General features: G+C 37.9%; 2 protein-coding genes across 5 annotated transcripts in view; one reads left to right on the top strand and one right to left on the bottom strand.

Annotated features, from left to right (window-relative positions):
• Positions 1–2,761, top strand: part of trpa1b (transient receptor potential cation channel, subfamily A, member 1b) — a 30,362-nt gene extending 27,601 nt beyond the window's left edge. The window contains exon 28 of the mRNA XM_083530258.1: positions 582–2,761. Within this exon, the coding sequence (XP_083386384.1) occupies positions 582–783 (202 nt within the window). The 3' untranslated portion in view covers positions 784–2,761. The remainder of the gene's footprint in view (positions 1–581) is intronic.
• On the bottom strand, positions 2,098–14,582 carry dcaf11 (ddb1 and cul4 associated factor 11). Of its 4 annotated transcripts, XM_083530292.1 has the most exons (16): positions 14,467–14,567; positions 13,970–14,304; positions 13,470–13,665; positions 13,217–13,344; positions 12,335–12,453; positions 12,048–12,112; positions 11,815–11,915; positions 11,547–11,693; positions 10,504–10,558; positions 9,058–9,126; positions 7,774–7,831; positions 7,490–7,675; positions 6,772–6,925; positions 6,041–6,193; positions 5,854–5,960; positions 2,098–2,754 (listed from the first exon to the last, which is right to left on the bottom strand). In XM_083530292.1, exons 3-16 carry the CDS (start codon positions 13,652–13,654, stop codon positions 2,647–2,649), a joined length of 1,635 nt encoding a protein of 544 aa, XP_083386418.1. In that variant the 5' UTR covers positions 13,655–13,665; positions 13,970–14,304; positions 14,467–14,567; the 3' UTR covers positions 2,098–2,646. The 4 variants fall into 4 exon arrangements, with proteins under 4 accessions (XP_083386418.1, XP_083386419.1, XP_083386417.1 ...); XM_083530293.1 differs by lacking the exon at positions 13,970–14,304 and having other exon boundaries at positions 14,467–14,582; XM_083530291.1 differs by having other exon boundaries at positions 13,970–14,562.
• Positions 14,583–15,549: the final 967 nt, after the last annotated feature.

Raw genomic sequence — 15,549 nt, 5'->3', positions numbered from 1 at the left:
ACTCTTTTTTGCATTTCTCAAGGATCCTAAATGCCTTTTCTCTATTAAATGGCCTCACTGCATTACTTAAAACACACACACACACACACACACACACACACACACACAACCTGCCCCTCCTTCGCTCATTCCAATGCCCCTCTTTTACCCCAATTCCGTCCACACACCCTATTTTCAGTCACTTATTCCGATTCCTCATTCCTCTGTCACTTTCCCTTACACACTTTCCCACATAGCCCAATTCCCTATTTATTTCATTCACCTCTTTTGCACACTCATCACCTTTTTATTCATCTAATGCCCTATCCCTTTCCACTTATCCTAATTTTCCTTTTATCTCAATACACTTTTCATCCCAAGTCCTTCCCTCACATTCTCATCCGTTTGCATTCATCTAGAATCCTCATTCATCTTAATCCTATCCCTCAGTGAAGCAACCTCCCAGTATATATTCTAACCTCTTCTACACACATTACAATCCATAAGCCCATACCTTATTAGTTAATAATGCAGATACTATAAAATCAGTTCCATTCGTATTAATGCGCTGATGCTTATTTTTTTTTTTGTTTGGTTCGAAGGCTGAAGCAGATTTCTTCTGCATTGGAAAAACAAGACGTTTTGTTGAAACTCATCATACAGAAAATGGAAATCACGACAGAGGCCGACGACAACGACGGACCTGACGATTTTAGGTCCATCACCAGAGCAAAAGTACATAAATCCCCCTGGGTTCCTCTGATGCAAGCTCTCGGGGTCGGGAAGTCACATTCGACATGCTAATGGTGGTGTAGAGATTTATGTAATGCCAGATATACTTTATCTTACATTGAAAATCTAAGTGATTATCAATAAAATATACTATTCAGTAGAATTTAGTATCAAGTAATATTGTATATTGAGTATGTAGCATTAAATCATTGTGTATTCTTTAAAATTACACTGTTAATAGTAATAGAATTTATCTATTTAAATTGAGGGGAAATAAATACTTAGACACTTTAGCTGTTGTTATTTGGTATGTATTAATAGATACTGTATGTAACTTGGCGCATTGTACACACATTTAATTTAAGTTTTTTTTAAGTTATTTTATATTGCTATTTAAATTTTTTATGGTTCTACTAGTAAGTGAGCATCATCATCTGGGCATTTCATAAACAAGTTAAAATCCCAAAAAAATAGCAGTAATTTTTTTGCTTATGTGTCTAAGTGGGGCCTACAAAGCCCTGATATCGATCAAGTTTGAAATTGATGCACTTTTTTTTTTACATTTTTAAGGTTCTTATAAGGAAATAACGCTCTCAGTGTGGACTTCTGATCATTGGGACCAATAGAAAACAAGTTTGTCTTCATGTCTACCAAATTTCTGGAGATAATGTTTATTTTTAGGTCACAAACATGCAGCTATACATGTCAGGGATCCTTCATTTCTACAGGATCCTTAATTTTATTATAGCTATGGGTTATGATCAGAAATACACATACATATTTGTTCATATTTGTGTTTTTATTTATTTTAAGTTCAAAATATACACAGATTCAGTATATTCACTAAAAGTAGATTAAATAACAAAAGACAAAAATGTCTATGTGATTATTTCTTCTCACTGCACTGATCACTTTAAAGTGTACCTCACAAAACATTTTTATTGGAATTTTTTTTTTTTTTTTTTACATACACTATATGGAAAGACGTATTGGGACACCTGAATTTTCCAACCATTTCAAGTTCTTTCCCAAACTGTTACAGCAAAGTTGGAGGAACCTAATTGAACTGGAAGTCTTTGGATTGCAGTAGCATGAAATTTTCTCTTCACTTGAACTAGGAGGCTCAAACTTGTTCCATCATGACAGTGACCACTGTACACAACACCAGCTCCATGGTGATATGAACCTATAAACATAGGATGAAATTCTGACCTCAAAACAACTGAAGACCTTTTAGGTAAATTGGAAGGCCACAACAAAATCTAATGGAACATCTAAATGTGTAATGAGATGTTCGAAAAGCATTTACGTGTCATTTAGTTAAAAGTCTTCTCATATTACAAAGATATAGGTATGAACACTATGAGCTCAAAAAAGGGTTTAGACTCGAGCCTGAAAAAGGATTTTAATTAACTTCGTGAATTATTTACAAACGCACTCTGGAGATTTGCAGGAAACTAATTTCAGTGACGTATATTCAGACACACCTCTCTTTCACACACTTACACACAATTCTATTGGTCATTCTTTCACATTACACTCCAAAAAAACATTTCCCTTAATAATGAACATGAACACTATTACAATGGTTTATATTATTCAGCTTTACCATTTCAATATTTTTTTTGTTTGTTTTTTTTTTTAAAGCTGTTTTCTCTCACAGGGAGACAAAAAGCAACAACATTATCATTATAATTTTTATCACTATTATTACTAGAAGTGATGCAATAATGTCATCGTGAATAACTTTATCACAAGAGCAGGTTTCAGCCGGAATCCCAGAGTTTTGCAATTAAAGTAAAAAGATCTCTAGTGTGCGTATTATACATTACTGAGCTTGTGTGTTGCCCTGTTGTTGGGTTTTTTGTGCAGTTTTATTCTTTTGGCCAGCAGAAAAAACAATTTTTCAAAACACACAGCAAACTCGCAGCCAGTTCACTTTTCCTCCATCTTCTCTTCTGGCCTCCATTCGTTCGCCCGGTCTCTGTCCTTATCCAGCAGGTGAGTGTGCCTGTGCTCCCACAAGCGAATTGCACCATCCCACTGCAGGGGGGAAAAAAGACATCAAAACTTAAAACTTATTAACTGGCTAAAGCAACCAAGAGACCAAAAGTAACTGAAAAACCTGGAGAAACTTTATGGTAAATTTAAGCTCCATTTCCAGGACTTTTTTTTAGGAACTTTATTTGGGGAATTGGGAAATACAAGTTGGAAACTTACCAAAAACGTATTGAAATGTATGAAAAGTTATTAGAAACCTAAAGAAAATTTACATAAACTGGATTATATACAGACATAAATAAACATTTCGTTTTGTCATCAGCTGACGCATGCAAATTAATACACCTTTAAAAGACTTTTTTTACTTTGATTTAATTACTATCATTTTGTCGCACGATCGCGTAAACACACAACACAAGTAAGTTTTAAAAATAAATGCGTGCGATTATGTAATTTGGGCATTTTTTAACATTATTTCTGTGTGCAGGATTGAAGAGATTATTAGTGTTATGCTATAGAGGAGTGCATGTAGGGGGCGTGGCCTCAGTAGCCCTGCAGTAAGTGTGCTGTGTGCATGTGATTGATGAATCTGCAGGTAGAAATTCAACTGAAATTGCATTCAAACTGTTTGTGTGTTTGTTTTTTACAAGCTAGCCTGCAATATTGTGAATTCAAAATTTATCCCACAATTAACTCCCATGGAAGGTTTCTAGTCTTAAAAAATTCCCTAGTCACAAAGCTATACATTATACAAAAAAGTATCTAATAGGTAGCCTTTTTTTTTTTTTTATTCTCAGCAGGAATCTTTAGTCTGATGTGACTTTTTTAGCTCCACAATGATTCATGGGAATGGTAGCCTTCCAATAGGTGGGACCTAAATATCAAAGCTCAGCCCACAAACAATTCAGACAGATACTTGAAATTTGCCTGGAAGAATGAGCAAAACTTTGAGGATCCAGATGTTCAAAGTGAATACAAAAATATTCCAGAAGACGTAAAGCTGACATATTGGGCAAAAAGTCTCTCAATCGTTGTCAATCATCAAATGTTCGGGTTCAATCCAAAAATATTTAAACCTTTTATACCTACAAGGAAAAGGGACACTTATGCAGGGAACCGGAATGCCAATATAATCTGTGGTGGCTCTGTAGTTCTACCACTGATAAATATTTAAATAAATAACGGCATCAGGATTTGGGTTGCAAAATTCTGGGAATTTTTAAGACCATAAACCTTTAATGAGATTTAACAGGAATATATGGGAAATTAGGAATTTACAAAATTACACAATAGCCTATAACAGGGAACTTAGATGTAGCTGCAAAAAAAAAAAAAAAAAGGATAATCTCTGGTACAACAGATTTAATTCAGTTTCAGTTGAATTTACTGAGGCCACGCCCCCTACATGCACTGTGCCTCCCTCCATAACACACATTATTTCTTCACTTCTGCACACAAAATAATGTAAAAAAAAAAAAAAAAAATGTCCATCTTGGTAAGTATTTACCTAAATAATATAAATATCACGTACATTTGTAACATTTTAACAATTTAATGTATACATTTTAGGGCTGCAACTAACGATTATTTTGATAATCGATTAATCGAACGATTATTTTCGTTTGTTTTCCCGGTTAATCGGATTTTTTTTAACAATGTTTTGGTTATTATAACTATATGGGACCCTAAATCAGGGTATTTATGTATAAAAGTGTACTTTAAAAAATGCAAAAGCCACGTATTGAGTTTAACTAGCTTTAATTTAGACATTTTAAAGCTCGTAGTGGCTGCTTGTTGATAAGTGAACGGGGGATTTCTCCTTTAAACAAATTCACTCATGCTGGGTTGTTTCTTTCTGTAAAAAAAAAAAAAAAACATTTGAGTATGCAAGGTATAAATCGTGCAAAACACTTGTATTGTTTTTGATGATAATTGCAGATGGCAAGTAGACAACCATGCTTTAAAAAAAGGCATTTTGTTTAATTTGTAAATATATACGCATCTAAAATATAATTCATTTAATGTTGTATAATAATTAATGGATATCTGCATAAGTTAAATATACAAACGTTGAAAACAAGAATGTTGTAAAGTCGCAGTAAATCACGTTTGAAAACAGTTACTGGTGTAGTAGACAAACGCTATAAAAACAGAATGGAATGAAGAAAAGCAACAAGCTAACAGACTCAATTAATAAACATAAAAATCAATGCATTTCTGTACAAATGCATAATCATTCCCTGAAAACCACAACAGTGTCTAAAACTAGAATCGTTCACTGCTGCGGTTATTTGCTGCTTTTAGATTTAGTGTTTGTTCGCACCGTTTCAATTGAATCCGTCACTATGTCTCGAGCGAGCCGATTGCGCGACCTGATGCTCGCGAGTCACGACAGAACAGATCCAGTGCGACCGTCCTGAAGTTACAAACAGTTCACACAATAGCAGTTTATTAAACTACACCATTTACACATGATGAGAATTTAACAGTTTCTGCTCACCGTGCTGATGTTTCGCCTTCATCCGTGACTCCAGTGTGTTTTCTTTTCCTGCTGCCGGTTGACGTATTTTTGCATGCGGCTTTTATCTTGCCGTCACGTTAAGCCGTAACTTGAGCAGCGCAACTATTTAATAAACTTATACGCTGACAACGAATTTCATTATCCATCATTATCGATTTTATCACTTAGTTGTTGCAGCCCTAATTAAATGAATACATCTTTATAAAAAATTCTTATTATTTAAATGTATTAAAGTCTAATTTTTAAATCATTTAATAATTGAATGTATTAAATTAATTAATTTATGCCATACATTTATTACATTCATTTACAACTTTCCTTGTGCTGTGCGTAAGCAACAAAATTATACTAACAATTAAATCAAAGCCAAAAATGTTTTTTTTTGTCTTATTTTGCCTAACAAACAAAATTTTTACATTAATATTTGCATAAGTTACAGTTCACATAAATTTTAAATAATTCCAATAAGTTCCAGCAAAATCCTATACATTCCTTGTAAGTTTCCAACTTCGAATTTTCCCCAAAAAGTTTCACAAATCTTTTTCTAAACCATGCTTTCAAGATCGTTAACAGCAGCATGCGAAATCGGTTTCCTGCTGATATCATGGCTCAACACTCACAGAGCTGCTGATGATGTTATCCTGGTACGGATGCCAGCTGACGTCTCTCACGCACGCCTCGTGCCCGGTCAGCCTGGACACAACCTGGCCTGTCAGCACGTCATAAACTACCAGAAAAGAGGAAAAGACGGTCAAGAGAAAAATAGGCCAAGCTTCTGTCTGCTGAAATAAGGATTTGTTGTCTCACTGATGATTTTCCCGGTCGAGCAGCCGCTGTAGATGAACTTCTGCCCTGTGCTGAACTCGGGGGAGAAACGGCAGCGGATGAGCGTGTGAAGAACGCCGTGACCTCGATATGTCATCACGGATGTATCACCGGTCAGTTTGTGCCTCTTTAAAGCTTTGTGGGGAGAAAGAATGCTGTGTTATAGCACCACCATATGGTTAACTACAGTATTTCGACTTACCTGGGCGTTAGTGGGGACTGATTCTTTAATAGCTAAATTAAATATTTATTTAATAATACGTTTAGTAATTAATTGTTTGGTAATTAATTACTAATCATATTAATAAAGAAATATTTAATAAAGAAATATTTCCTCATTTGCTTATGTTGTTTTAATTTGCCTGCATTAATGACCTAATTGTTTGTTTGTGGCTTTAAATGTGTATGAACTATTCTATTAAAAACTATTTTTAATAGAAAAAAAATAATAAATGAAAAACAAAAATATATATAAATCCTGCAGTTCATCAAGTCCCAACCGTCATGTCTTTATTCCCCACTAGAGGGCGTGAATTCACCACGCGAAATTTCTCGCCAGAAACAACGCGATTCTAGCGAGATTCGCAGAAATTGCTTGATACGCTTCGAAAAGAAGACTTTCAGTTCACATTCCAGAAGTGGCAGGAACGCTCCGAAACTTTTTGATGCCACCTCGTAGACACACAGAGACACCAAAACACCTACATACACACCTCTCTGTGGGACCTGCTGCCAGCGATAGTCCCAGTTCTGCTGTGTGACGGCGAGTCTGGATGCAGCAAGGCCTTCTTTGGGAGAAAACTTCCTCACATCCCATAGCTTAATCGTCTGATCCTTTGAATTACTGATCAGATACCGAGCGTCACCCTGCAAACATATATAAGCAGTCACATTACAGACCAAAGTAGTGGTCTTTCTTCACCAGAATTCAGCAGAAAGCTACATGCAGTAAAATGAAGTGGAAATAGAAATGTTTATAATGTGCACAGATCAGGTGGTCAGAATGCCTGGTCAGTGTACACTATATGGAGAAAAGTTTGTGGACACCTGAACATAAGATTCCACATTCAGTCCCATTTGCAGTTATAGTAACCTCAATTTTTTTGGGAAGATGTTTCTACATTTTGGAATGTGCTTGTAGATATTTGTGCTCATTCAGCCACTAAAAGTGTAAAGTCAGGTACTGAGGTAGGTGAGGTGAAAAGGCCTGGAATGCAGTCAGTGTTTCATTTAATCTTAAAGGTGTTCAACAAGGTTGAGATCAGAGACCTCTTCAATTCCAATCCATTGAAACCATATCTTCATGGTTGGGCTCTCATGGGTCAAATCTACATCCAAAGAACCACATATTTCTGGAAAAATCAGATGTCCCAATACTTATGTCCATATTGTGTAGCGGTGTGTGTTTTAGGTGTTTGTGTGTTCGAACACCTTGCTGTGTATAAAAGTGATTCCATCTCGGTGTCCTGCCAACACCCCGACTGGTTGAGGTGAGTGTTCTCTTAGTGTGCGTCTGTCCCACACTTTACACAGCGCGTCATCACTGCCCGAGAACAGCAGCTGAGACGAAACATCGGCGAACGCCACGGCGTTCACGTCATCCTCGTGAGCATCGATCTAAAATCCATACACACACACACACGATGAACAACGTGCAGTCAGAGCAGGATACAAGAGCATGTGATGATGCAAACCGTGCGGTTGAGGTTCCTTACTTTCAAAGTTCTTTTGTTCAGCTCGCGGTCAAATACATACAAACAGCCGTCGTTCGCTCTGTCGCAAAGAAACAAAACACACTCAAATCGAAGACGTTTTCAAGGAATGGCAATTTCGCATAGTTGTTGATGCATCAGGTTTAAATGGTTATATTCCCAATGCTAAAGGAATTGGATTTTGCTTCCAACTGTTTATTTTGAGGTCTTCGTTGACAGGAGAAGAGGTGGAGAAGGTGGAGGAGTTCAGGTACCTGGGGGTCAACAGTGCAAAGTAATAGAGTGTGTGTTAGAGAAGTGAAGAAAAGAGTGCAGGCAGGCAGGATGGAGTGGGTGGAGAAGAGTGTAGATTTGTGGTAAAAGAGTATCTGCGAGAGTGAAAGGGAAAGTGTATAGGACCGTGGTGAGACCTGAGATGTTGTATGGTTTAGAGACAGTGGCATTGAGTAAAAGACAGGAGGTGGAGCTGAAGGTAGCAGAGCTGAGGATGTTAAGGCTTTCGTTGGAAGTGACGACGATGGACAGGATTAGAAATGAGTTTATTAGAGGGACAGCGCATGTAGGACGTTTTGGTGACAAGGTGAGGGAGGCGAGATTGAGATGGTTTGGACATGTGCAGAGGAGGGACATGGGGTATATCAGTAGGAGAATTCTGAGGATGGAGCCACCAGGAAGAAGGAAAGAAGAAATATCAAGGAGGAGGTTTATGGATGTGGTGGAGGGAAGACATGCAGGTAGTTGGGTTAAAAGAGGTAGATGTACAGGACAGGGGGGTATGGCGACGGATGATCCACTGTGGCGACCCCTAATGGGAGAAGCCGAAAGAAGACCTAATTTTGAGGTAATTTATTTTTTAAAGGCTAGCCTTTTTTTTTTTTTTTTTTTCTTTTAATTAACACAAATTTAGTTTCTTTTTATAACATTTAAATATAAGTTGGCAATATTAAAAAAAAAAAGTGTATTTGATTTAAAACTGTTGTTTGCCAATTTATTATTATTTATGTCTGTACTTTTGAGAGTTAGTAACAGCTAGAACCAAATTCCTTGTGTGTGTTTGCCCATAAACCTGATTCTGATTAAGTTCTGAGGTAACAAGTTTCCAATCAAGGTTTTCGCTTTAACTCATTCAGTAGATCCACAAATTTCCTCCAGCGTTAATTTCAGGAGGTGCACATATGATTTCCTGGACAACAGGAAATACTAATGAGTGGTGTAATTTATACCGCTAGAGATGCTAGACCTAAAACCTGCGCATAATTATGTGAATATAAAGGTGAATCCACAGACCCGCCTAGAACTTCTCTGCTGTCCATGGAGGCTGCGAGCGAGAAAACGCAGAATCTTCTTTCGTCTGGACTGAGGGAGAAAACAGACATGAGTTCAAAATCACACACAAGCTCATGCATTTTTCACTTTATCATACAGCACAGGGACATGCAGTTCAAGACACGAGTTGAGAAAGAAGCAGTTCAAGACATGAGTCGTTATATAATGCATAATTTAATTCCTGTTTTTATTAGATTTTGTTATAATCCATCTCTACTTTGTAATTCCTTCATATGGTGCACATCGTCTGTACTTTCTCCTGCACTCGAAGCTCCTGTCGTCAAGTCAAACTCCTTGTGTGTGTAAACATACATGGTAATAAAGCTTTTTCTGATTCTGATTAAGGCAAATATTAGCAAACATGTCAAATAAGCATAGCGCTAGTTAGTGTGATGACATCATCGTCATGGTTACTAGTCAATCCTACAAATGAAGCATGCAGACATTACAGAAATGTTACTTTAATCGAAATCTAATTTTGAATATGAATGATGATTAATAAATGAAGCTTGTACTTCACATGCTGGCAAAGATCACTGCTACACTCCATAAACAAAAGTTGGTGGACACCTGACCATAAGACTTCCATGTGCATTTTGAACATCCCATTCCCCATTTCTTCACTCTTTTGGGTAGGTGTTCCACCAAAGTCTAGTGCTCCTTGTGCTACAAGGACGTCAGGTACTGATGTAAGTAAGGTGAGGAGGCTTGGGTGTTCCAATTCATCCCAAAGATTTTCAATAGCACTGAGGTCAATGCTCAGGAGATCTTCCACTCAAACTTATGTAAACAATATCTTCATGGAGCTGTAGACTGGGGCATTGACATGCTGAAACACGTTTGGGTTCAAGTGAAGGCAAAATTGAGCTTTAATAGAAATGTGCGCTCAACTTAGTGGTAACAGTTTGGGGAAGAAAGACATATGGGTGGAAATGTCAGGTGTCCAAATACTTTTGACTACTTTGTCTAGTATGATGCTCTGCACACAAACATTTTTAAACACTGAAAATAAAGTAAGAACGATTACACAGAGGCACTGCGCGAAAGCATCTCGCATCGATTGGAAAAAAATGTGTATAGATCATGTTTTTGTTCATTATTTTACTTTTATTATTCTTTTTTTATATATTTTTTAGAGCACCAGCACAGTGTGCATTTGTATGACACATCAGATTCCATAATACTTATAATAGCAACCAAATACTTAAACATGATTCTTCTGATTCTAAAGAATTGCTCCTAGAGCTTTGCCAGCATGTTCAGTACCAGTTCATCTCCCAGGTCATGGGGCATGATGGAGAATGATGGTTCTCATGGTCGTGTGTGTAATCCACAGGTAGAGGAAGTGTGCGGGTGATGGATTACCTGTGTTTTAAAGCTATAATGAACTATGAGGGAGACACTAACTTGAGTTCCAGAGCGGTGTGCGTTTCACTCTCGCCATCTATATTGCACACATGGACTAGACGAGGGGGAATACACAACAGGGTTAATGAATAAAGAAAGACAGAAGGATTATAATAAAATTAATTTAAAAAAAAAAAAAGATAAATGTATACAGAAGAAAAATCATTATTGAAGCAATTGGGTAATCAATGGACTGTGATTATGGACAGGTTCAGTTTGTATGCATGTCTGTGACTCATATGTCTGAGATGTGTGTGTCAGGCAATCTGAGAAGGGTCTGTCTATCCTCCGGTATATCCGCCTTCCTGTCTTAGATGTGTCTGTCAATGTTTCAGCCATGTCTGTCTGTCTGTCTGTCTGTCTCAATCATCCTTTTGTCACAAACATTTGCTTGTCTGTCTCAGGTAACTATGTCTATTTTTTCGATTGTGCATCTACCTGTGTATGCCCAATTATATATGCCTGCCTGTCTCAGATGTGTGTGTCTGTCTGTCTCAAGCATGTCCATCTGTCTCACCTGTTTCTCTTGCCTGTCGGTCTCGGGTAACTATGTCTTCTGTTTCAGGTGCATTTACCTGTTTCAAGCTGGTCTGTCTGCTCTTCTTAGGTGTGTCTGTCTATCTGTCTCCAGCATGTCCATCATCAAGTATATCTGCCTGCCCATCTCAAATGTGCCTGTCTGTTTGTCTGTCTCAATGACATATTTTAATCACAGACATCTGTCATAAGCAAGTCTGTCGGTCTGTCTCAGGTTTGTCCATCTACCCATTTACCTGTCTCAGACATCTCGTTCTTAATATCTTAAGCATGTTCATTTGTCTCTCACATGTATCTCTTCATCTGTCTGGCTTAGAAGTGTCTGTGACATGTCTGGGGTGGGGTTTTTTTGTTGTTTTTTTTTACACAGATCTGTTGTCTACTGCTACTCTGTTTGTTTGCTAGTTTTAAGGTGTGTCTTGATTTCTCAGGAATGTCCGTCTTCAAGTGTATACATCTTTCTGACTGACTTTCTGCACAGCGAATATGCAAGTGTGAGGTCTTACTGAAATCAGACCAGCTGGAGTAGAGAACAGAGCGCGAATCAGGCGTGAAACACACGTCTAACACACTCCAGCCTACGTCTCGGGCCTTCATGGTGCGCTTCAGGTGGAATCTACCACGACTGGTGTCGTACAGCCGAATATTCTGATCTACACACATACACACACACACACACACACACAAAACACCACACAAACACAGTTACAGATCTGAATAATGTGTTTTACGGTTTTCTGATAAATCTACGGTATCAAGCATCTACGGAATCACCTTGACAAGCAGTGAGGAAAAGGTTTCCATCTTCGCTGTACACGCCACAAAACGCCTTTTGCTGATAGGTGTCTTTGTGGGCTACATGGTTGGGCAGGAAACTGCAAACACACAGCAAGAAGTGACCAAACAGACAAAAATATGGCTTCAGCAAGGATCTTTTGTACGTCACATCTCACTTACATTTCAAACAATCAAAGGTACAAGTGTGTGCGTGTCTCTGTAAAACTCACTGTGAGCGAATACGGCTGCATTCCCCATGAGAGAAACCAGACCCACGACAGCGACCCTGTTCCCGCTGCAAAACACACACACACACACACACACACACACACACACACACACACACACACACACACACACACACAGTTACGCATAAACTATAAAACCCCCGATATATCCTATAGTGTACTGTACACTGCATTTTACAACCAAACACAACACTATTACTCATCTATCAAGCCCAGAACCACAGATAAATGTATGTGTGAATGTGCTAGGTGCTAAACACGTCTCTGACCTGATTAAGCATGTGTGTGAAGCTGTGCTGCTTTTTCAGGTGTGAGGACGCTGTGGCTAATAGGATCTGAGTGCGGATCTCGCTGCGGTCCAGCTCCTGAGTGTCTGGATGTGAATCCACTGTAACAAGCATATGCAATGTCATTCTGTATGACACAATATAAAGATTTTCCTCAATGCTCTTTACCTTCCTTTTGGGATTCAGGGACATATTAATAACACAACATACAATACAGACATTCTACCCATTTTAATGAGACAAAGGGAATATTTCTCAGAAATATTAATATTATGGTCATCTTTTTTTCACACATATACATAGTTTATTGTATATACATAAAACATGCATAACAGAGTCAGGCTAAATTCTGAATTATGACTGGTCAAAAGGTGTCTACTGTATGTACTGTAGACTGGTTTTACTGGTACTGTGCTACAATAAAATGCAGATAGTTTTCCCTCATTCGCTTTGAGAGAATATTAACCACCGCTTATACACTTGTTATGACACGACGAAAAACACGAACTTACTTGTCTCATGAACACGGCAAAAAAAAAAGCATGAATATTAAGTATTGCGAAATGCTCAGTTTGGGCTCAGTGCTGCGGATTAGAACACTTTGGGGGCATTTTGATAGCCAGACAGATCTTCATGGTTAATGTATATAGAGTATGAAATATAATTTAGAGCAGTCATGACAACCGCATCACACCAACCAGCCGTTGACGTATTTCCAATAACTCGTGTTAATGTTTTATTTTGTATTTCTAGTCCTAATGATCAGTCTATGCCCAGGAAAACCATTCTGACAATCTTACATTAAATAATCCCAAGAAAAAAAACAAAGCCTGCGAAGATGATGTAATCTTTGAACCAGATTACCAGGAGGATCGTAGCGATGTCCTAGCCGTCCCTCCCATGCTCCATCGCTGTCCTCGTCCGAATCCGATATGGACTGGACAAGCTGTAACCCTGTCGCTCCACTGCCATGGACCAGCCTCACCTGGCCCCTGCAAGACAAACAACACTAAAAGATCTGTCTGAGACACACACACACACCGTGTGCATATGATTAGGTCTCTGAGTGTGAAACACTCCACCTGTGACCACCAACACCACGTTTATTATTAGTCACCTCCTCAGCAGGTACGCCAGCACTTGCGCTAGATCAACGTCCTCCTCAGATGCCGACGCTCTCTCGGTTCCCCTGCGGCTCCTCTGGGTCGTAGTAGCCTGGTTTTGGTTCGATTCGGGTTCTGACTGGTCCGGGTTTCCGCTTGAGCCGCGACCGGACATGCCAGAACTGGACTGGGAGCCCATAGACCGAGCACCTGGAGGACAGATGGAATGAGGAACGTGACAAACGTGAACTATAAAGCAAATATAAGAGAAATATCATCCAGTTTTCCAAATGCTCACCAGACAAATGATGATTCAAATGAGCAGAAATCCTACCTGGGGTAGTAAAAGTTTTTTTTACCTCCAGGCAGCAATTATGATCCAAATGCATATGCAATAAGTATCATGAATATAAAAATGTCAACATTTTTAATCAGGACAGACAGGATGGATCACTGAATTCACACTCATGCAAAATATCTACCAGACATTTGGAATAAAAGAAAGCATGCTAACCGCAGAGCTGTTACTAGTTGATCAGGAATGGTGTCTGTATTGTTTGTTTATTGGCTGCAACCTGGAAATGCGTCTTCTTGTTTACAAAGGCCAGTCCGTGGGTTATTTCTGACCCTTTTCCGCACTTGATCTGCTTTTCGGCAGCGATCCGTAGTTGAAGGCAACCTGCCTGCTCCTTCTCCGATTGCCCTGAGACACGGCTCCTGCTTCTCTCGCTCAGATGTCCGCTGTCAACTGCGCTGTCTCAGCTCCAGCCGAGTCCGGGAAACGCCATGTTGTTTACGGAGCGCAGTAGAACACTCTGCTCTTCTGGCAGCTTTATCGCGACACCGCAGCTATCGCGAGAACACGCGAGATTTGGGAAAGGAGCCTTTTTTTGTTGTTGTTTTTTGTTTTAATAGTGTTTAGAAATAAATGTATTCTTTTTTTTTTTTTTTACGGGATACGAAAAGCATATCTCTAGGACGGATCGGTGGAATATGTAATAAATTGCTTACTATTTGACTTTTGCTTTGACGTTCACGTCAAACGAGTCCCACGACATTCTGGTATCAGCTGTTCTGGCGAAAACAAAATGTCACGTGACCACTTGTACTCCAAATAAAGTGTTGCACTGTTAGAGAGAGAGAGAGAGAGAGAGAGAGAGAGAGAGAGAGAGAGAGGTCACGTGACTTTTTTTCAAGCTTCCAGTTGCACATGAAAATAGAAAAAAATCAAAATAAATAAATAAATAAATAAAAGACTAAAGGTATAAAGATTTTGCACGTTTTTTATTAAGAAAAAAAAAAAAAAGAGAAAGCATTATGCACATAAAACCATTTTTTAAAAAAGCACTTTGTTTGGTCACGTGAGTTTTCTGACTCCAAATAGCCTGTTATTCCTTAAAAAAAAACAGAACTTTATTTTTATTATTTATTTTTTTAAACAGTCACGTGCTAAAATAAACGGTTGTTCTTTAAAAAAAAATAATAATAATAATAATAATAATAATAATAATAATAATAATAATAATAATAATAATAATAATAATGGTGAATTTGGTGACGTTTCTTCTCCAAACAAAAAGTTAATGTAAATAAATATTTATTTAAAAATGTACAACAGTTTATTTGGAAGGGAAAAAGTCACTTGAATTTTTCTTTTTTTATAAAACATTACAATAATTACATTACATTAATCTGAATGTTTTTGCATTTCAAATTAAATTTGAATGAGATTTTTTTTATGCAAAGACATTAAGATTGATGTTTGACAGATGTTGATATAATTACACTTGTAATTTATGTCTTGTGCCTACTCACTTTATGTTCTTATCTGATTTCATAGGCTGCTTGTCATCCCCGGTTTGATCCCATGCTCAGATTACTGCCTGTGTCGAGTTTTGTGTTCACTACATTTCAGAGATGGCAAAAGTACACACATCCTTCAGCCATGTAAAAGTACTGATACAGTACTGACTACACTTTTTCACTCAAATAAAGAAGTATGAGCTTTTGACATGTACTAAAGAAAAAAGTAGCCACTACCTGTTTAAGTGAAACACTGGTAACTGGACCTCACATCATATTAATATATTTATA

This window comes from Silurus aristotelis, assembly GCF_946808225.1.
Source record: "Silurus aristotelis genome assembly, chromosome: 25".
NCBI classification, from domain to species: Eukaryota; Metazoa; Chordata; class Actinopteri; order Siluriformes; family Siluridae; genus Silurus; species Silurus aristotelis.
Note: the sequence above shows the minus strand (reverse complement) of the source record. Positions and strands in the feature narration are given on the sequence as shown.

Excerpts from the sequence above, each read along its gene's own strand:
- dcaf11 (XM_083530293.1), bottom strand. The coding sequence starts at position 13,654 with ATGGGCTCCCAGTCCAGTTCTGGCATGTCCGGTCGCGGCTCAAGCGGA. Across the intron at positions 10,559-11,546 it reads CTCCAGCTGGTCTGATTTCA|TCCATGTGTGCAATATAGAT; the intron begins GTAAGACCTCAC and ends CCCCTCGTCTAG. Across the intron at positions 9,127-10,503 it reads CACACCGCTCTGGAACTCAA|TCCAGACGAAAGAAGATTCT; the intron begins GTTAGTGTCTCC and ends TTTCTCCCTCAG.